General features: G+C 38.9%; 1 protein-coding gene across 1 annotated transcript in view; it reads left to right on the plus strand.

Moving 5' to 3' along the window:
- Positions 1–23,395, plus strand: part of DNAH8 (dynein axonemal heavy chain 8) — a 315,252-nt gene that overhangs the window by 195,836 nt on the left and 96,021 nt on the right. Inside the window, exons 62-68 of the mRNA XM_040473119.1 lie at positions 793–915; positions 2,453–2,583; positions 6,897–7,050; positions 16,242–16,406; positions 17,749–17,975; positions 20,072–20,190; positions 21,996–22,099. Of these exons, the coding sequence (XP_040329053.1) occupies positions 793–915; positions 2,453–2,583; positions 6,897–7,050; positions 16,242–16,406; positions 17,749–17,975; positions 20,072–20,190; positions 21,996–22,099 (1,023 nt within the window). The remainder of the gene's footprint in view (positions 1–792; positions 916–2,452; positions 2,584–6,896; positions 7,051–16,241; positions 16,407–17,748; positions 17,976–20,071; positions 20,191–21,995; positions 22,100–23,395) is intronic.

Here is a 23,395-nt window from a genome sequence, read left to right on the forward strand (position 1 = left end):
TGAAGTTGTATTGGAACACAGCCATGCCGATTTGCTTACTTATTATTGCCGAGGACCACTTTTACACCACGAGGGTGGGGACAAATCGTTGTGACAAACTATATAGGCCACAAAGCCTAATTCTGCCCTTTATAGAAAAAGTTAGCCAATTCTTGCCAACAATCACAAGATAGAAAACATAACATCAAAGTACTTCATTCAACAGCAACAAATATGTAAAACATCTAGGACTAAACATGATAAAACTTGATTAAATTAGAACATCATTCTCCCTGAATTAATGTATAGGTTTCATGAAATTTGAAACGGGACTCCAAAAAGATTTTTTAAGCAGGGTCATAAACAAAGTAATTCTGAAGAGTTAATTCAAAGAGTTAAATGGGGGAGAAAAATTTACGAAACAAGTACATGAATATTCAAAACCATTTGACCACATTAACAATGTAAAACTTCTGTGTATTTTTAAAAATCCATAAACAATATTAAAAAGCAAATATAAACAGAGAAATATTTGTTATATTCCAATCATAATCCCCAGGGATAGGAGTTGGTGCTGGGGTTTTTGAAGGGAACGGTCAAGGAATGATTCCATATTGGAAACCAGTTAATGCAGCGAGGTTTTGGGCTTCGGAAAATAGAATGAACCAAAAGTCAACAGAATCCATGACAAATTTTTGGAAATCCATTAGATTTTTTTTAAAAAATTAGAATTACTTTCGAGTGCCTTTACAAGTTCTGCTTTCATGGATTTTGGCTCTTAAGTATTATTTTTCTCTCTCTCCCTACCCCCAGGTACCATCCTTTGACTTCCTGTCTGAAAAACTCCAGTTCTACCAGAGACAGTTCAATGAAATCATTAGAGGAACATCTCTTGATCTAGTGTTTTTTAAAGATGCAATGACTCATCTTATTAAGGTTCTAACTATTGAGTATTTGCTGACATAAATAGATCATGTAAAAGCTTAGTAAATTTCACGATAGATGTTTTGAGAGAAGAAATGTGTACTATCAGGTAGTATATAGAAGAGCGTCGTTGGGTTGAATCCAAGCACTGTCTCAGAAAACAAAGGCTTAATCACAAACCCCTTAGCCGAGTCCACCTACACGGCAGCAAATGTTGGGCAAATTGACAGGTTTTGTGTTCAGGGCTTTTGACACCTTGAGTTTTCTTTCTAGAAAGAAAGTAAGTTGCAAAACTCTGTGAATAAATCGTCCTTCCCCAAATTTTATTTTGATATAATGAGAATCCTGTTCCCCATGGAGGAACAGTTGCTGCTTTTAAAAATCAGTTTTATGATTGGCTTACAGATTATTGGCAAACTGATGGGGAAGGGGTGAGGCAGGTACACAGGAGTGGTGTAAAAACAGAAACCAATTAGAGGCAACACCCAAAGGAACATGCTTTGATTCAAGTCTGAAAGGCTATAGAAAGGAGCTGTTTGTTTGTAAAATTTATAAATTGAAAAGGGGTTTCCCCAGGAAGTCAGAACAGAGGAGGGAGTTTTGATAAAGACGAGGCAGCTTACTCTGTATTTATTATACGTTTGTCTTTTGCAAAGTTGGTGAATTTCCAGATGTCCTAGGGCTGTTTCACATTCATTCACTCAACAAGTAGTTATTGAGTACTCTCTGGCAAGGTCTTGGGGACCTGGGACCCTATTATGGTGCACAACCGCCTACGTGATTAACATGTTAAAAAATATAATGATAAAATTAATACTTACCAAAGTGTTGTTACTGTCTGCCATCTGTAAAACTTGCATTAAAAAAAAAAAGGGCTTTAGTGGTGATAATGAATTTAGTGATCCATCTAGACTTTCATCTTAATCAGTAATATTAATGTAAAAGACAGCTTTTTAGCAATGTCTTCAATTGGCCTACATAAGATTTGAACAATTCCAGCCTTATTCTTATTGAGTAAATCAGCCATAGAAAAGCAACACAAGACTAAAGGCCATCTCTCAGTCTTTTCTACAAATGCCTTTCTGCCCCCCTCCCCCTTGTAAGTAGAATTTTGGTACTTAAATTTTTTTTTCATTGGCAGAGATCCAATAGAGGTGATATTCATTGTGGAGCGAGGTGTCTATATAGGTCAGTGTGTTAGACTGAATAACAAGCAGACAATTGTAAACTTCTTTCTGTGGATTGGGAAGAGCAACTCCATCATGCATTGAGTCTGAAAGTAATAAAATTACACACACACAGAAAATAGCTTTGAAATAGGAGATAGGAAAGCCAATTTGTTCTCTCTTTCATGATGTACAAGGAAAGAATTTGAGTTGAATAAATCAATATGAGACATTAATTTAAAAAACTCTGACATATCTCATTAAAGGAAAAAGTCTAATGTCGTCTACAAGCATATGGCCAAAATTTGGACTCATGTAGAGTGCAAGCAAATGTAAACAGCTAAATTCTATTTTTAAAGAAATACTATTTTATTTCAAAACAGATCTCACGAATAATTCGAACATCATGTGGAAATGCATTGCTGGTGGGTGTTGGCGGTTCAGGAAAACAAAGTCTTTCTAGACTGGCCTCTTTTATAGCTGGATATCAAATATTCCAGATTACATTAACCAGGTAAGATGAAATAAAACACAGCAATATGTTTTTCTATCATTGATTTCTCTGAAGTAAAATGTTCACTTAAAAAGACACAACAATTTGGTGCATTTTTTGAAGTTAACTTTTCATTTGAGTGTAATGTATTTAAGGAGATGTACACAAACCACGGGTGTCACAAAGTAAATTCACCTGTGTCGTTAGCCTAGAGATGAAGAAATAAAACATTAGCACCCCATAAGTACCCCCCACATCCTGTCCCAGTCATTACCCTCCCAAAGTTAACCATATTCTGACTTCTAACCCCACTGATTAGTTTTACCTATTCTTTTTTTTTCCTCTTTTTTTAATGTTTATCTATTTTTGAGAGAGAGACAGAGGGTGAGAGGGGGAGGGTCAAAGAGAGAGGGAGACACAGAATCCGAAGCAGGCTCCAAGCTCTGAGCTGTCAGCACAGAGCCCGACGCAGGGCTCGAACCCACAAACTGTAACATCATGACGTGAGCTGAAGTTGGTCGCTTAACCGACTGAGCCACCCAGACACCCCTAGTTTAACCTACTCTTGAACTTTATATCAATCAAATGCTACGGGATCTACTCTTTTCTTGTTGCTGGTATTATGTTTGTGAGATTCATCCATGACGCTACATGTACCAATAGTTTGTTCATTCTTATTGCTGTATAATCTCCCACTTGCTTACATACTACCACAATTTGTTTACCCGGGATTTTTTGGCAAGTCGAGGTGTAATGAATATTGTTGTACATGCCTGAGTATGCCCCCAGAGATAGACTTGCTGATTATGGATGGAGTACATTCTGCTGTACATTCTGCTGTAGTAGGTCTGAGGAATAGTTTTTCCACAGTGGTTCTGCCAGTTTGTGCTTCTACCAATGGTTCATGAGAGTTTCAGTTGCTCCGCATCCCGGCCCACCTTTGGACTGTGAGCCTTTTTTCATTTTAGTGATTCCTGTGGATGTGTGGTGGTATGTCACCATGGTGTCACCATATGTCACGCGTGTCCCATGGTTAATACCGGTTGAGCACATTTTCACCTCTTATGGGCCATCTGGACAGCCTCTTTTGTGAAATGTCTGTGTATGTCCTTTGCTTTTTTTTTTTTTTTCAATTAGGGTGTGATTCTTTCTTTTACTGATTTTTTAGGAGTTCTTTACAGGTTTTGGATACAGTTCCATTGTCAGAGTGTGCATTATAAATATCTTCTCTGAGTCTTTGGCTTGCCTTTTCACTCCCAGTGGATCTTAATTTTAGTGAAACTTCAGGTGTCAATTGTGTCCCTTTATTTTAGTGATCTTTGTATTCTGTTAAAAATGTATTGGTTTACCTGTGAAGATATTCTGTGATTTCCTTCACATCTATGAATAAAATATACTCCTTTAACATTTAGAACCATAACACATCTAGAATTTCTTCTCTCTCTCTTTTTTTTTTATGTTTTATTGTTTACTTCTTTTTTTGAGAGAGGGAGAGAGATAGAGGGAGGTGGGGGCAGAGAGAGAGAGGAAGACACAGAATACCAAGCAGGCTCAACACTGTCAGTGCAGAGCCTAATTCAGGGCTCCATCCCATGTGAGATCATGACCTGAGCCAAAACCAAGAGGAGGACACTTAACCGACTGAGTCATCCAGGTGCCCCTAGAGTTTATTTTCTTTTAAAGTCTGAGGTAGGAATTAAGATTATATTTTTATGTAAAAAAATTTTTTTTGATGTTTATTTTTGAGAGCGAGAGCACAATTCGGGGAGGGACACATAGAGAGGAAGAGACACAGAGAGAGGGAGACACAGAATCCAAACCAGGTTCCAGGCACAGATCCTGACACGGGGCTCAAACCCACGAATGGTGAGATCATGACCTGAGCCAAAGTGGGACGCTTAACTGACTGAGCCACCCAGGCACCCAAGATTATATTTTTCAATATAGATATGCAATCATTTCAAGTCCATTATTGAAAAGGTCATGTTTTTCCTGACACATTACAGTGTCATTTCTTTCCCATTAATCAACTGATTGTGTCTGTGACTATAGTCTGTTCCACTGATTTATCTATCTTTGCACTATTACTGTTTTTTTTAATTCTACCAAATATTTATTTATTTATTTATTTAGAATATAATTTATTGTCAAATTGGTTTCCATACAACACCCAGTGCTCATCCCAACAGGTGCCCTCCTCAATGCCCATCACCCACCCTCCCCTCCCTCCCACCCCCCATCAACCCTCAGTTTGTTCTCAGTATTTAAGAGTCTCTTATGGTTTGCCTCCTTCCCTCTCTGTAACTTTTTTTCCCCCTTCCCCTCCCCGCTGGTCTTCTGTTAAGTTTCTCAAGATCCACTTATGAGTGAAAACATATGGTATCTGTCTTTCTCTGCCTGACTTATTTCACTTAGCATAAAAGTCTCCAGTTCCATCCACGTTGCTACAAAGGGCCATATTTCATTCTTTCTCATTGCCACGTAGTACTCCATTGTGTATATAAACCACAATTTCTTTATCCACTCATCAGTTGATGGACATTTAGGCTCTTTCCATAATTTGGCTATTGTTGAGAGTGCTGCTATAAACATTGGGGTACAAGTGCCCCTATGCATCAGCACTCCTATATCCCTTGGGTAAATAATTTTACTGTTTTAATTAGTGTAGTTTTAATACGTCTTGAACAACCCTGCTATTCTTCTTCAAGGTTGTCTTGAATATTTGGCCTTTTGTACTTCCTTATACATTTTAGGTTCACAGTTTACACACGCATACCCCCCTGCTGCCAAAGAGGTAAAACATTTACCAAGGTACAAACTACAAGAGCACTTAAAAGAACAAAACATCAAATATCTAGAGATTAACTTGTATTAAATCACTTGTCAACCTCAAGAAATTGGGGAGATTTCACACAGAAGATGGATTTCTGGCTGTTGAAACAGTTGGAAGCTCTGGCACCACTGTGCCGATGTTCCCAGGTGGCTGGGTCTGAGTAGCAGGTGCCTTCCCGGATGGGACATGCAGTCCTCCCAGTTTCCCAGAGCGCTAACTGCAGTTTTCCTGTTTTCTGTCTTCTTGACGGTCTGGCACTGGAGTCTTGCTGACTGCCCCTCCCAGGGCGAGCCGGTTCTCAGAGACAGCAAATGGCTGGCCCAGTAATGTGTGCCTTTCATAGGTCAGTCAACCAATCCAGGGCTCGTGCTCTGGACCACCACCTCTGTCTGGCGACACCAGGAAGCAATATTGCTCTGCCCTAATGACTCCTTTTAATGAATGTCCCCCCTGGGAATTATTTTGAAAGGGATGTACGTTCTCTTTTCGATGGGGTTCCTTTTGTCAAAGTCTACAAGACGTTTTCCTGTAGTGCCACCCAGAACGGGGGGTAGCTGGTTCTGCTGGTTATTTTTTCACTCAAGTGCACTTAGCTGAATCATCTCTAATGCTCACAGCAGCCTTTACAAACAGGTATTATCTTCATTTTGCAGAGGAGGAAACAGAAGCTGAAAAATGTGAAGGAACATTTCTAAAGATGCAGAATGGGGATTTGAACCTTGGTCCTTCTGGTTCCACTGCCCGTGGTCTTTCTGGCTTACATGAACTCCTTATTACTTGCACTGTACACTTCCTTTGAGTGAAAATGTCTGTGTTATCAATTTACTCATGAGGATTTATACACAACACTTCAGAAAATGTCTGCTTTATTTCTGCACATCATGTCACCTCCAGTAGCATATACATGTCATAGGAAACAGAGTAAACAGAAAAGCAAAGACCAGGCTCTCCTTGTCATAATCTGTAACTACATAATTATACCATTTCTATTATTTATACCGCATCGCGTAACGCATCTTCTTCTATAGGCTGTCTGTGCCTCTAGCCTCTTAATGTGATGTGCAAGTTATCACTATATATAATTTATCACTAATTTTATTTATAATTTATCTTGACTTTCTTCCCAATCCAACTCCTCCAAGTTTCAGCTTAGTTTCAGATATTATACGTATATTCACTTGGCCAAAATCTGATGTGGAAGACCGTCACCTTGCAGAGAATAAAAATCCATTTCTGAATTTCCAATTGCTCTTCATGAGTCACTTCTGGTGAATTCCCATTTCTCACTTCTCAAGTTAAATAAGACATATTTGTTTTGAATGGTAACATATAGCTATTTCACTCTAATCTCTGTGGGGTTTTTTTTAGCAGACATTATTACTTAATATCTCTTGGAACAGGTACAGATTATGCTCTAATTACCATGGGTTACACTGTGTTTTGAAATAAATTATGACTGTACCTATATTTTTAATTTTAATTATTCTACCACCCTTTTTAGGTCTTATAATGTGAATAATCTGACAGAGGACTTAAAAGGTCTGTACAAAGTTGCTGGTGCTGAAGGAAAAGGTATCACCTTCATCTTTACTGACAATGAAATAAAAGATGAGGCATTTCTAGAATATCTTAACAACCTGCTATCTTCAGGGGAGGTAGGTCTCAAAAGTAGAAAGGAAAGCTCTTGTTTAAAAGATGTAAATTATATTTGAATAGAAAAAGTAGCAACCCTTCAGAGGTGAGGCCATTTAACATACATTTTTCATTTTAGAAATGATTAATGTACAAGATTTGGTAAATTTTTTAAAAACTTCCTGTGGAATTAATGCTGCCCACGTCCAGATTTTGTGTGTGTGTGTGCTTTGTTCCATTTTAAATGTGATTGTGTATCTATTTCATCAGTCTTCAGTTTGGTCCGATAATTTATTTTAGAAGGACCAAAGTATCTAATAGTCAGGAGTATAAAAGAGATGAAAATATTCTGCCAGCTCTCAGTAGATGTTTGTGTCACCTTTTCTGACACCACCTTTATCAGCACTTCCATGATCACTCACATGGTTGGTGCTTCCTTAGAAGGGCTCATGGGACTCAGCATATAGTTGTACTCTTGTCTAAGATTCATTACAGCAACACAGCAAGGATTCGTGGCCAGATCAATAAAGAAAAAGACACCTCATGTGGAGTCTAGAGAAATCCATGTGCAGCTTTCCTAATTTCTCACCAAACGGGCCCTACAGAGTGTGCTTCACCTCCAGCAGTGAGATGGGTAACACGTGCACTGTGTGTCCGTTCTGGGAAGCCTGTTTGAGATTCAGAGGTCAGCAGTTTTATTGGGGGCTGGTCTGGCCATCACTCCCTGCCTAGACACAACTGCCAGGATTGCAGACTCCCAGAAGGAGAGCACATGTTCACCATCTATCACAACGTTTGTGTAAATAGTCCAGGCACAGAACAACCTTATCAATTAGTAATGGAGGAGACGTTCTAAACCCAAGGTCCCAGATGCTGGCCAAGTGCTAGCCCTGCAAGCACACTCTTCTCAAAATCAGGCCCACGGTGTCAACTCTTCTCTGTGCCATGGTGTCCATCGATGCTTGCTGCTGCATAAGCTACTTAAGTACCTTGGAGAGAGGACTTCTGCAAGATGGTGGCATAGGAAGATCCTGAGTTCACTTCCTCCCATGGAGGCACCAAATCTACAGCTACATATGGGTTATTTCCCTCTGAAAAAGATCTGAAAACCAGATAAGCACAACAAAGGATAAAAAGACCACATCAAGACAGGTAGGAGGGGCAGAGACATAGTCTTGCCAAAAATATCACCCTCAGCATGACAACATGCAATAGGGAGGGATCTCACAAATATGGAGCTTCTCCTGGACCAGTAAAGGGCTGGTGCCTCACATCAGGCACCCCAACCCCTGGGCTATACACCAGAGAGACAAGCCCCCAAAACCTATGGCTTAGAAAACCAATGGGGTTAGAAGAAGAAGAAGAGGAAGAGGAAGAAGAAGAAGAAGGAGGAGGAGGCAAGAAAACCAAGAGGGCTGACATCCAAGGGACTCAAAGTGCTATAGGAAACTGAGGTTCTCCTTTTAAGGGGCTCCCAGATAGTCTCGTCCTGAGACCCAGCAAACAAACAAACAAACAAACAAACAAAAAACACCAGCAGTTTAAACAATGCCTGGATTATATGTGAAGGAGGTTCATTAGCTAATCTTAAAGTATCCACTGGAGAGGCAGGGGACAGTTGAAAAGTCTCCCCAGTGATGAAGTTGCTGGCAGATGCCAGTTTTGCACTTTCTACCTACCCTGCTTGCACAGGTGAGCAGGCTTGGACAAGGCACCCTCCTGCCACCTTGCTAAGACAGGTAGGGGTGAGTGGGTGGTCACGATACTATCCTGCTGCCTTTTTGAAGTTGGAGAGCATGGGTGGTTGTGCCACTCCTCTGCTCTCTGGCTGGAGTAGATGAGCAATGAATGCAGCATTCACCTGTTCCCTAGGTAAGGTCCACAAACATGGGCAGTTGTGGTCACTCTATCACTCCCTGAATGGGGCTGGCAAGTGCAAATGGTTGAAATATTCTCCCACCCAGTCTAAAGCTGGTGCACACACTCAGACAAGGCACTCACTAACTGCAGTCCTGAAGCCCATGGGAGCATGTAGTCAAAACATTTTCCTACTGTCTTTCTGAAGCCAGCAAGTGTGTGCCTCTTCTACACTCTCCAGCTGCCTAGTTAAAGCCAACAAGCACAGGCGATCCACATGGGGATGCTCCTTGATTTCCTGATGCCGGTGGCCAAGGGGACTGACTTTTCTGAGCTCTCCGGGAACGTAACATTGGAAAGACAGTTCCTGGCAGGCCGCCACAACCACGACACTGTACAGACAGCAGACTGAAACACAACCCTGGTCTTCCTGTGAAAAAGACCTATTAGCCTGGAGCTTCCATCAGCTGGACAGGCTTTAGCCTTCCCACACAGCTAGAGGCTGAGGAGACACTGGCAGGGAATGTAAGTAAGCAAAAGACACCATCCTTGCACAACCCCTTGGCCTTGCTAGAGCTCAATGAGACCTCCCAGAAAGGAGCTTATATGTTTGTCTGGAGCCCCAATTTTTTCAATCTAGAGAGACCTTCTGGTTTGGAGGCCAGCAGGGATTATGATTGTGGCCCTACAGGACTGCCTGTATTTGCATCCTTTATTTAAAAAAAATTTTTTTTAATGTTTATTTATTTTTGAGAGCCAGAGAGACAGAGCATGAGCGGGGGAGGGGCAGAGAGAGAGGGAGACACAGAATCCCAAGCAGGCTCCAGGCTCTGAGCTGTCAGCACAGAGCCCGACGCGGGGCTCGAACTCACAAACCGTGAGATCACGACCTGAGCCGAAGCCGGACGCTTAACCGACTGAGCCACCCAGGCGCCCCTGTATTTGCATCCTTTAAAAGTTGCTGCCTGAGGGCCTAGCTTCTAATCAGCCTGAAACCAGGTGCTAAATGAGATTCCTCCCCCTTGGAACACTGACTGGTCTTGGTATACCCTCAAGAAGGACATATCAACAGTAAAGCAGTGGTTTAGGTAATAAGAAACTTTTGTGAGACAACCAAGAGCTAGGGCAAAGTTGAATGAGAAGGTCCATCACCTACATAAGGCCACTGCTTCAAGACTGGGAGGAATATCTCTTTTGCCTCATAGAAACAAACACAGAGAGCCAAGAAAAATGAAGAAGCAGAGAAGTATGTTATAAATGAAAGTATCTCAGAAAATTACCTTAATGATATGAGGATGAGTAACCTACCTGATAAAGTGTTGAAAGTAATGGTCATAAAGATGTTCACTGGCCTCATGAGAAGAATGGATGAACACAGTGAGAACTTTAAGATATAGACGACATAAGAAAGTACCAAACAGAAGTCGCCACCCATGCTCTCCAACTTCAACAAGGCGGCAGGATAGTACTGTGATCACTCACTCACCCCTACCTGTCTTAGCAAGGTGACAGGAGGGTACCTTGTTCAAGCCTGCTCACCTGTGCAAGCAGGGTAGGTAGAAAGTGCAAAACTGGCACAAAACAATAACTGAACTGAAAAAATACACTAAAGGGGTTCAACAGCAAACTGGAAGAAAAGAAGAACAGATCAGTGAGCTGGAAGACAAAGCAACGCAAATCACCCAGACAGAGCATCAAAAAGAAAAAATAATAATGAAGATAACTTAAGGGACATCTGGGGCATCAAATGGAATAATATGTGAATTATAGGGGGCCCAATGGAGAAGAGAAAGAAAAAGGGGGAGAAAATTTATTTGAAGAAAGAATGGCTGAAAACTTCCCTAACCTGGAGAAGGAAACAGACATCCAGGGCCAGGAAGCCAAGAGTTCCAAATAAGATGAACCCAATATTCACATCAGGACATAATATAAAAGGTTAAAGATATAGAGAATCTTACAAGTAACAAGAGAAAAAACAAATTGTTACATACATACATACATAAAGTTACCAGCTGACTTCCCAGCAGAAACGTTACGGGCCAGAAGTGAGTGGCACAGTGTATTTAAGGTGCTTAAAGGAGAGAAAAAAATTTCCCACCATGAATACTCTATTCAGCAAGGTTACTATTCAGAATTGAAAAAGAGATAAACAGATTTTCAGGTTAGTAAAAGCTAAACAAACTCATCTCTACTAAACAAGCTTTATAAGAAATGTGAGAGGGACTTCTTTAAGCTGAAAAGAAATGGCACTAAGGAATGGCCAGGAAGCATACAAAAATAAAAATCTTACTGGAAAAGGTAAATACATAGTAGAGGAGTTGGGTTAGTCACTTACGAAACTACTATGAAGGTAGTAAAGGTAAAGGTAATAAAATTAGCTAAAACTATAATAATCAGTTAAGGGATATAAAAAGATACAAAAGGTGACATCAAAAACATTAAATATGGGGGGAGGTAGTAAAACTAGAATTTTGGAATGTGTTCAAGTTTAAGTTTCTATCAAGTTAACAGAGACTATTATATAATGAAATGATACAATGAACGTCACAGTAACAACAAAGTAAAAACCTACAGTAAACATTCAAAAGAAACTGAGCAAGGAATCTGAACCTAACACTGAAGAAAGTAATCAAACCACAAGGGATGAGAGTAAGAGAAGAAGAAAGGAACAGAGGGGAACCACAAAAGCAGCCAGAAAATAATTAACAAAATGGCAATAAGTACATATCTATCAAAAATGACTTTAAATGTAAGTGGACTAAATTATCTAACTAAAGACATGGAGTGGCTGAATGGGTTTTTTTTTTTTTTAAAGACCCATCTATATGCTACCTACAAGAAACCCAATTCAGAAATTAAGGACACAGACTGACAGTGAAGGGATGGAAAAAGATATTCTATTCAAATGGAAGTGAAAAGAAAGCTGGTATAGTTCAGATCAGACAGAAAAGACCTTAAACCCTTCTTTAAAAAAATTTTTTTAATGTTTATTTTTGAGAGAGAGAGAGAGAGAGAGAGAGAGAGAAAGAGAGAGGGAGAATGTGAGTGGGGGAGGGGCAGAGGAAGAGGGAGACACAGAATCCGAAGCTGCCTCACTCTGTGAGTGGTCATCACAGAGCCCGATGTGGGGCTCGAACTCATGAACTGTGAGATCATGACCTGAGCTGAAGTCAAATGCTTAACCGACTGAGCCACCCAGGTGCCCCAGGACAGAATAGACTTTAAAACAGATCATAACAAAAGACAAAGAAGGCACTACATAATGATAAGAGTCAACCCAGTAAGAGGATATGACATCTCTGTATGTGTCATATGTATGTGAACAACATAGGAGCACCAAAATATATTAAACAAATATTAACATGCCTAAAAGGAGAAATTGACAGCAGTACAATAAAAATAGGGGACTTTAACACCCCACTTAACATCAATGTATAGATCATTCAGATTGAACACCAGTAAGGAAACATCAGCCTAAACAATACACTAGACCATGTGGATTTAATAGATATAGAACATTCCATCCCCAAACAGCAGAACACACTCTTCTTAAGTGCACGTGGAACATTCTCCAGGATAGATAATAGGTTAGGTCAGAAAACAAGTCTTAATAAATTCTAGAAGACTGTAATCATATGAAGTATGTTTTCAGACCATAATTGTATGATAGTAGAAATCAGTTATAAGAAGAAAACTGGAAAGACAGTAAATAGAGATTAAACAACATGTTACTGAATAATTACTGGATCATAGAAGAAATCAAAGGAGAAATTTAAAAAAAGACTAGAGACAAAGGAAAACAGATATACAACACACCAAAATTTATACACTGCAGTAAAAATGTTTTTTAAAGGAAAGTTCATAATAATACAAACCTACCTCAAGAAAGAAGAGAAATCTTAAATAGACAATTTAACTTTACACCTAAAGGAACTAGAAATGGTGGAGGGGGAGCTCAAAGTTAGTAGAAGCAAGGAAATAATAAAGTCGGAGTGGAAATAAATAGAAACTAAAAAGAAAATAGAAAAGATCAGTGAAGCTAAGAGCTGGTTCTTCGAAAAGATAAGCAAGATGGACAAGCCCTTCGCTAGACTAAACAAGGAAAAAAAAGAGAGAGAGAACTCTAATAAATAAAATCAGGAATAAAAGAGGTAGTTACAATTGATACCAAACACATTGGACAACCTAGAAGAAATAGGTACATTTCTAGAAACTTACAAGACAAAATCATGAAGAAATAGGAAATCCAAATAGACTGATTACTAGTAAGGATGTTAAATCAGTAATCAAAAACCTCCCAACAAAAGTCTAGGACCAGAGGCTTCATTGGTGAATTCTACCAAACATTGAAAGAACATTTAATAGCTATTCTCCAACCCTTCTAAAAAAATTGAAGAGGCGGGAACACTTCCAAACTCATCTGAGAAGGACAGACTTACCCTGATACCATAGCCAGACAAAATACCACAAGAAAAGAAAATTACAGACCAATATCCATGATGAGCACGGATGCAAAAATCCTCAGTAAAATGTTTGCAGACTGAATTCAACAATATGGTAAAATGATCATATACCATAATAAAGTGGGATTTACTCAAGAGATGCAAGAATGGTTCAAAATCCACATCAATCAACATAATACATCACATTGACAAAATGAAACACAAAAATTGTATGATCATCACAATAGATGCTTAAAAAAGCATTTGACAAAATTCAACATCCATTTATGATTAAAACCTCAAGAAGGTGGCTACAGCGAGAATGTACCTCAAAATAATAAAGACCAGGGGTTCCTGGGTGGCCCAGTCGGTTAAGTGTCCAACTTCGGCTCAGGTTACATATCCATAGCTAATATCATACTTAACAGGAAGTTTTTTGTCAGGCAAGAAAAAGAAATAAAAGTCATCCAAATTGGAAAGGAAGAAGTAAAACTGTCAGTATTTGCACATGACATTATATCATATATAGAAAATCCTAAAGACTCCACCAAAAAACTGTAGAACTAATACACAGATTCAGTAAAGTTTCAGGATACAAGAATAATATACAAACATTGGTTGCATTTCTACATACTAATAAAGAGCTAGCAGAAAGAAAAATTAAGAAAACATGCCATTTACAACTGCATCAAAAAGGATAAAATACCTAGGAGTAAATTTGATCAGAGAGGTGAAAGACCTATACACTGAAAACTGTAAGACATTGATAAAAGAAACGAAGAAGATACAAATATATAGAAAGATATTTTCTTCTCATGGAATGGAAGGATTAATATTGTTAAAATGTCCATATTATCCAAAGCCATCTACAAATTCAGTATAATAGCTATCAAAACTCCAACGTAATTTTTCACAGATCTAGAAGAAAGATTTCTAAAATTTATATGGAACCACAAAAGACCCTGAATAGCCAAACAATCTTGAAAAAAAAAAAAAGAACAAAGGTGAATGAATCATGATCTCTGATTTTAAACTATACTACAGAGCCATAGTAATCAAAACAGTGTAGTATTAGCATAAAAATAGATCAGCAGAACAGAATAGAGCCTCAGCAATAAGGCCATGCATATATGGTCAATTTATGACAAAGGAGCCATGAATATACGATGCAGAAAGGACAGTCTCTTTAATCAATGGTGTTGGGAAAACTGGCTGAAGGAAACTGTAGCACTACTTTATATCATGTACAAAAGTTTAACTCAAAATGGATTAAAGACTTGAATTGTTAGGACCTAAAATCATAAAACTCCTAAAAGAAAATATAGGTGGTAAGCTCCCTGAAGTTGGTCTTAGCAATGATTTTATGGATTTGACTCCAAAAGCAAGGGAAACTAATGGAAAAATAAACAAGCGGGACTTCTTCAAACTAAAATGCTCTGCACAGTGAATAAAACAATCAACAAAATTAAAAGGCAACTTACTGACTGAGAGAAAATATTTGCAAGTTGTATATCTGATAATGGGTTAATATTCAAAATACATAAAGAACCCATACAACTCAATAACAACAACAACAACAACAACAACAACAAAACCCAAACAATCCTCCAGCCAGAGGATCTGAATATAGATTTTTCCAAAGAGGATGTACAGATGGCTAATAAGCACATGAAAAAATGGTCAACATCATTGTTGGAGAAATGCAAATAAAAACCACTGCAAGATAGCACCTCATACCTGTCAGAATGGCTGTTATCCAAAAGATGAGAAATAATAAGTTTGGGTAAGGATGTGAAGAAAAGGGAACCCTCATACACTGTTGGTGGGAATGTAAACTGGTGCAGCCACTTGGAAAACAGTAGGGAGGATCCCAAAAAATTAAAAATAGAACTACTTTGTGACCCAGCAATTCCACTATCTATCTGAAGAAAATGAAAACACTAATTCAAATAGATATATGCGCCCTTATGCTCATTGCAGCATTATTTACAATAGCCAAAATATGGAAACAACCCAAGTATCCATTAATGGATGAATGCATAAAGAAGATGTGGTATGTATGTATACACACATGTGCACGCACACGCACACAGACACACACAAAGGGATTCTACTCAGACACAACAAAAAATGCAATCTTGCCATTTGTGAACACATGGGTGGATCTTGAGAGTAGTATGCTAGGTGAAATAAGTCAGACAGAGAAAGAAAATGCTGCATGATTTTACTTATATGTGATCTATAAAAAACAAAACAAAACCCAGACTCATAGATAACAGAGAACAGATTGGTGGTTGACAGAGGGAGGGGGACTTGCTGGGGTGGGGGTGGGGGTGAGGAAGACAGGTAAAGGGGATCAAGAAGTACAAACTTCCAGTTATAAAATAAAGAAGTCATGGGGATGTAATATATAGTGTCGGGAATATAGTCAATAACATTGTGTACCTTTGTATGGTGACAGATGGTAACCAGACTTATTGTAGTGATTATTACACAAAGTATATAAATGTTGAATAACCTGAAGCTAATATAATATTGTGTATCAATTATACCTTGATAAAAAAATACGCAGACAGTAAAATAAAAAAGAATTACTTCAGACGCAGAATTGTGTCAGAGAATCAGAGAGTAAAGAGTGTCACTGGACATTTTAAAGAGATGACTGGAATGGCAGATACATTTTTGGTGATAGCTATTTGAGCCAAGGGAAACAACATTTTCTCCTGATTAAACTGCTCAGTAAAAAGTAGTATTCTTGGTCATCTCTGGCAAATGGAGGATTTTGACTGTGGAGATGCAGAAAGAAAATATGAAAAAAGATGACACATTGGGGGGAAAAAAGGACCATATTCTGGCAGTGAATTGGTGTGGGGAACCTGTGAAAAACAGAACGCTTTCTTGTCTGTTTCTCAAAGATCTCCAATCTGTTTGCGCGAGATGAGATGGATGAAATCACCCAAGGTCTGATATCGGTAATGAAAAAGGAGCTGCCTCGCCACCCTCCTACCTTTGATAATCTGTATGAATACTTCATTTCAAGATCAAGGAAGAACTTGCATGTTGTTCTCTGCTTTTCTCCAGTGAGTTGTTACTTAATTTGTATTTATGTGGGAGGAGTTACTTACTGAAATGTACTTAATATTCACCTTCGGTGATGAAACGATTCACCCGGAAACTAACATTTGTTACACTGAATTGAAAGTAACACTTCATTACCACCAATCTCCACCAGAGGCAATCTCCTACCAAAGTGTAATAATTTAAAATAATTCATTTTTATAAGAAATTATTTCATAGCCTACAGCTTTCATTAATTGCCTAGAGATATAGATTATTCAAATTGTTAAGGGATTTGGTGATGTAATCTTGTCCAGTTCTTCCTCCAATACAGACATACCATCTAGAATGTCCCTGATGAAGGTTTGACTGTCTCTAGCTCTCTGTACTGTCCGGTATAGTAGCCATTAGACATGTATGGCCATTTACATTTTGATTAGTTAAAATGAAGTAAAATAAAAATTCAGTTCCTCAGTCCCGCTAGCTCCATTTCAAATGCTCAGTAGCTACATGTGGCATGTGGCCACCATACTGGAAAGCGCATACGTAGAACATCTCCAGAGTCACAGAAAGTCCTGTTGGTCAGCTCTGCTCTATGGGTCTCACTAACTCACAAGCCAACCTGCTTAATTTTAGATAGTCTAATTGCCAGAGAGGTCTTCTTTAGAATGAATTGGATTTTGTCTTTCTGTTTTTTCCCCTGTGATTCTGTTTCTGGCCTGTAAAATGAACCTCATCCCCTGCTTCAGCTCCTCAGATATTTAGAGAAAAAGTCTTTGCAGATTCGCTAAGTTGTTTCTTTTGTAGACCAAACACCTCCCACCCCTTCCACTATTCTCACTTGTCCTAGTGTCCAGGACTTTCACTGTCCTGGTCATCTCTCTCTGCAAGAGTTCCAGTTTGTCACTTTCCTCTTAAAGGTAGCTCTTAGGATCAAAACCAATAATGCAGATGTAGTCTTAGGACAGGGAAGAGTGTAGAAATATTACCTCCCTTCATCTGGACACTTAATTTATTAATGCAGCCCAAGATTTCAAAAAAAAATGTTTATTTTTGAGAGAGACAGAAAGAGAGTGTAAGTGAGGGAGAGGCAGGGAGAGAGGGAGACACAGAATCCAAGCAGGTTCCAGGCTCCGAGCTGTCAGCACAGAGCCTGATATGGGGCTTGAACCCACAAACTGTGAGATCATGACCTGAGCTGAAGTCGGATGCTTAACCGACTGAGCCACCAAGGCACCCTGCCCCTGCCCCCAGGATTTTTTTTTTAGATATCACACTGTTGGCCCAGAATGCCTAAGTCTCTCTCTAGACAATTTATTAGAATCCCTTTGTGTGTCTAATGCTTTCCGTCTTTGCTGTCAATAGGTTGGTGAGAAGTTCCGTGCCCGTTCTTTGAAATTTCCTGGCTTGATATCAGGTTGCACCATGGACTGGTTTAGTCGCTGGCCAAAGGAGGCTTTGATTGCTGTGGCCTCCTATTTCCTTTCAGGCTATGGTATTGTCTGCTCCAGTGACACTAAAAGACAAGTTGTAGAAACAATGGGCCTCTTCCATGACATGGTTTCCGAGAGCTGTGAAAGTTATTTCCAAAGGTGAGTGACTTTGCCTGAGCGTGTTAGCTGCAAAACCAGAGTTCACTCCAAAGAGAAATTCAGTGCAGCAGCCACTAAAAGGCTCTTTATATTGATTGAGTGCAGAGTCCCAGATGCAGTTAGATTTTGTTCTTGCTTTGATTTTCTAGTGATTATGCATTGAAATAATGATAAATAAATGAGACTTAAAAATTAACTAGTGTCCGTACTTAAGTATCACTTTCTCTCCAGGCCTCAAAGTAACAGATGCTTAATGAATCACTCTATTTCATTTGCTTAATTTTTTTTTTTTTAAAATGATTTAACTGATTCATTATAAACTATTTAAAATTAGTTTATTATTTACATGCATTATTTATTCTGATTAAAGAAGTACACTGTTTTAAAGTTTCACTATTGCCTTATGTTAGGGGATATTTAGGTTTTGTGTTTGCATCTCTTAGCCTTTTTTCTTAAGTTTATTTATTTATTTTGAGAGCGAGAGAGCAAGAGTGAGAGCTGGGGGGGGGGGGGGGGGGGAGGGGGAGGGGCAGAGAGAAAGGGAGAGAGAGAGAATCCCGAGCAGGCTCCATAGCCTGCAGAACCCAACACGGGGCTCGGTCCCACAAACCATGAGATCATGACCTGAGCCAAAATCAAGAGTCAGAGGGTCAACCATCTGAGCCACCCAGGCACCCTTGCATCTCTTAATCTTATCAATGTGTTCACACCAAATAATTTTAATTGACTGTTTGCTAAAAATAGCAATGGTGTTCATATGTGAAAGCTGTCATCAACAGTTCAAAAATACAACTTTTTCGCCCTCCCAAAGCATGATAGTCACTGTGTACATTTGACAGATGTGAGTAAAGGTGGGCCAACGTGATCTTCAGGCTTCTGGGGGTGCTAAACCTGCCAGAAGAATTTTCCTACACAGAGAGTCTAGCTAACAGTTTCATGGATTTTCCAGAGGGTCCCTATCTCACAAAAGTATGTTTATCTTGGACCCTTTTCTTTACTTAAAACTAGACCCAGGATCCCCACCCCCTTAACAAGTTCTATATAATCTCCCAGATCCTCTTGGTGAATCCATGGGTATTAATTCATACGGTTAGGAAGATTTTCCTTCCATTTAACTTGAACACTGCCGGTTACTGTCATCTGTGGAGAAAAAGTTTACCTTTGTACAGCTCCCAAAAAAAAGACTGTGTCTTTATTTTTGCAAAATTTGGTGTATTGTCCAAAATTTTCATATCCTCGCTGACTGTCGAAGTTTTTTCTGAATGTGATATTTATAAAATGCTTAAATGCTAGTCACTTATATGTCCAGTCCTTAAAATTTTTTTTAGTGTTAAAAATCTTTGGAACTCCAAAAATGAAAAAATTAATATAAAAGGTAAAATGATTTTATAGTATGTGAGGAGCTCTTCTTTGACTCAAGCTTCTCCTCTATAAAATTATTCCTTTTATTTACGTCTACTGTTAAATAGAATTACTATAGCAAAGCCATAGTGAGTTGAATATTTGAGTCAAGGGTGGCTGCCTTGATTTCAAGGATGATCTGGTCAATCTGGGGAGACACTGGTTTTCACATTTGTAGGCCCAGCCAGCTAGTTTTTAACAGTGAAGAAGTGTTTAGCAAATACCAGTTGAATGAAAACAGATCATAGCACAAATTCCTTTCAACCACTTACCCCTAATATTTGTATAGAATCTTAAAGTTTACAAGGTGTATTTACAGATGCCATATATATATATATATATATACATATATATATATATATATAGAAACAGATATATATATAATATATATAAAATTCACAAAATGCTGGTAGGTGTGGGGCAGTGATTCTTTTCTTAGTTTTACAGATGAAGAAACAGAAGCCCAGGGTGGGATAAGGGTCAAGTCAAAGACCCCCTAAAGGGTCAAAACATCAGATATTTAGTGTCCTTTCCACCTCACCTCTAGGGAAGCCATTCACAATTCCTCCCCTCCTACTAGTGAATCACCCTTCAAAATTACACTGATTCCACAGTGGGAAGCGCATCTGTAGGATGCTTTATAGGAATACATCAGAATGAGAGAGACGAAGATCATTGTCATGTTCTACTTTCAGATACCGCCGAAGAGCTCACGTGACTCCCAAGTCTTATCTCTCCTTTATAAATGGTTATAAAAACATTTATGCTGAAAAGGTGAAATTTATCAATGAACAAGCTGAACGTATGAATATTGGTAAGCAGAATGGAATCTTTTAAGGACTTTTTCGTAGGAATCTATATATATAGATGCCTGTTAGGGTCATTTACCTTTAAGAAGCTCCAGGCAGAAGAAAATCCAAACAGACGGGGCCAATTTTTTCTCTCAAACCATTTTCTCCTGGCCCTTTCAACTGGATTCACGCTGTCGGGCTGGGCGTCCTCATAGTCACTGAGCCCCTGCCTGCAGGTAGAGAAACTACCAGTTCTTGGAAAGCCAGTTCTTGGAAACTGACCACAACTTCAGTTTTTGGTTTCGTTACACTTTGCCTTGACTTGCCTAAACTTTGCCATGTCAATGCTTCTCAGATTTCTAACAAAGGAAAAGGAAAAACAAATCAAAACAAAAAGAGAGAGTTTCCCTGAGCAATGGATGTCTGTGTCCAGGACATGTAATATAAGCGGGAAAATTATAAATTGGAGCAAGTTATATGTCCAGAAAACATTTGGTCCAAACAGGCCAAAAAGAAGTGGTTTTTTTTTCCCCCGCTTATCCTGCAAAAAATGTGGTGCCCTAGCATAACTAAACTCCAAGGTCTATGCAGTTATAGTGATGGAAAGAAACACTGTGCAAGAAACTGTCCTCTGTTTTTCTCATGGTTCATCTTCTTGTGGCTCTCCATAGGATACTCTACAATCAGCGGTCAGCTGGAGCTACCTGGACTGGCTCTGGAGAGATAGTTAAATTCTTAGGAACTTTATGATCTAGTCATTAAACGCAGCCTTTATTCAAAACATGTAAACCCACAATTAAATAAGTTATATTTTAAGAAGGCAAGTGTGCTCAAAATTTATCACATCTTAATTATTTTCACTCTGTTTTACTGCTATTCGTGTTCTTGAGGTTAATTATTTTTATTCTATCAGTACGGTAGACATAAAATGGAGTGCTACTGACAGTCTCTTGGTGGCTTAAAATCAGCCATGGTGGGGATATTTACACCATGGGAATTGGAAAACATGCAAATGAGTGTTCCCCTCTCTCCCCAAGAGACCCAGATACTAAACACTTACCAACACACCACCGTCTAGAACTCAGTTGCAATGTGAGAAATCCACTTAACCAGCTCTTTTGCTCTGTGGTACTGAGAGCCTTGGAGCCAACTGCACAAGGTTTAGCCGCTTGTTTCATTTTCATAGCAAAGAAAACCACAAAATGATGACTATATTAGCTGTCTCATTTGCCATTCCAGCTGCAATGTGCTTCAAAGGCAAAAAAAAAATGATATTTACATCATTAAAAATGATGTTTGCAAAGCCAAGGACAGCACTAAATTGTCAAATAAGTTAGTTACCTGACTAAAGTAATCTTAGTATGGCATTGTGACTTTCCCTTCAATTTAGCTGGGTGGTGTTCTTCACCCCTTGCTGAAACTCTCAGAGATTTGGTCAGTATTGTTGCTCCTAATATATGAATATTAAAAAAAAATTTTTTTAATGTTTATTCATTTTTGAAAGACAGAGACAGAGCACAAGCAGGGGTGGGACGGAGAGAGAGGGGGACACAGAACCCGAAGTAGGCTCCAGGCTCTGAGCTGTCAGCACAGAGCCCGACGCGGGGCTTGAACTCACGAACCGTGAGATCATGACCTGAGCTGAAGTCAGATGCTTAACCAACTGAGCCACCAGGCACCCCTATATGAGTATTTTTTAAAGCATTTGTCCATAAATAATTATCTTGTGTTATAATCCTGGTATAGTGCCTTGTAAATAGTAAATATTGAACAAATATTTGGGATGTCCATATTCTAAGGAAAAGTGTATGTGTGTGTATTTGCAAAGGTCTTGATAAGCTTATGGAGGCAAGTGAATCTGTTGCTAAGCTCTCTCAGGATCTTGCAGTAAAGGAGAAGGAGCTGGCAGTGGCTTCCGTAAAAGCAGATGAAGTGAGTGGCATTTACTTTATAACTAGTGATGAAGAATATTATTCCATATTTTAAAAAGCATCATTTAAAAATGTTATTAAAAATGGTTAATATATAAACCCATAGACTATTTCTTTTCTTTAAAAAAATTTTTTTAATGTTTATGTATTTTTGAGAGACAGCCCACAAGTAGGGGAGGGGCAGAGAGAGATGGAGACACAGAATCCGAAGCAGGCTCCAGGCTCCGAGTTGTCAGCCCAGAGCCTGACGCTGGGGCTTGAACCCATGAACCATGAGATCAAAGCCTGAGCCGAAGTTGGATGCTTAACCAACTGAGCCACCCAGGTGCCCCAACCTGTAGGCTATTTCTCGTGAGATAATGTTCACAAAGACCATTACATATTTTTGTTTAACTTCCACCAAGGCACACCTAAATTACTATATCCTCCACCTGACTATTCTTTCTTCTCTGGCTCTGTCTCTCTTTATATAATTTTTATAAAAATTTTTATAAGTTTTTTATAAATGCATAGAAATTTGTTTATATAATTTTTATATAAAATTTTTGCTTGACTATAACTTATACTTAAGTTTTCTCTTTAAGGTCCTCTCATGCTCTAAGTTTCTAGGATGGCCCAGGTCTCATCTAAAGTTTGTGTCAAGGAGGGAAAAGCTAATAGGAATTGTTGGTGGAGTTAAAAAAAAAAAAAAAAGATACTCCTCTCAAGTTGATAGGGATATATGGTTGCTGCTCCTTCATCTGTGACCCTACCAGCCTGTGACTGCTTTCAGCTTCCACTCACTGAGTTGCTTAAGAGTGGATACTTAAATCTTAACCCTTAGCCAGTTACTGAAGTAAGAGAGATAGCATAGGACAGGGTTTTAGCATAGTCCTGTCATATTGTAGGTGCTCAACAAACATGAGCTATTTTATGTTTTTTACGTGGGCATTAATATGGTTTCTGACCTTATTCCATTATCTATATTTGAATTGTGTTAATTTTCTAGAAATTACATACAGTGGAAATACCATTTTCCTGAAAGCTTAAAATGTTAGTCTATAGATATAAAATATCTTAAAAATATAGTCTATAGATATAAAAATATACATATATAAAAATATACATTGAGAGAGAGAGGGAGAGAGAGAGAGAGAGCAGGGGAGAGGGGCAGAGGGGGAGAGAGAATCTTAAGCAGACTCCATACCCAGTGCAGAGCTGACACAGGGTATGGACCTGTGTCCATAAAGTAACTGTGTGTCCCACCACCCTGAGATCATGACCAGAGCCAAAATCAAGAGCCACGTGCTCAACCAAC

The sequence above is a fragment of the Herpailurus yagouaroundi genome, unplaced genomic scaffold (genome assembly GCF_014898765.1).
Source record: "Herpailurus yagouaroundi ecotype Mexico unplaced genomic scaffold, PumYag 139, whole genome shotgun sequence".
NCBI classification, from domain to species: Eukaryota; Metazoa; Chordata; class Mammalia; order Carnivora; family Felidae; genus Herpailurus; species Herpailurus yagouaroundi.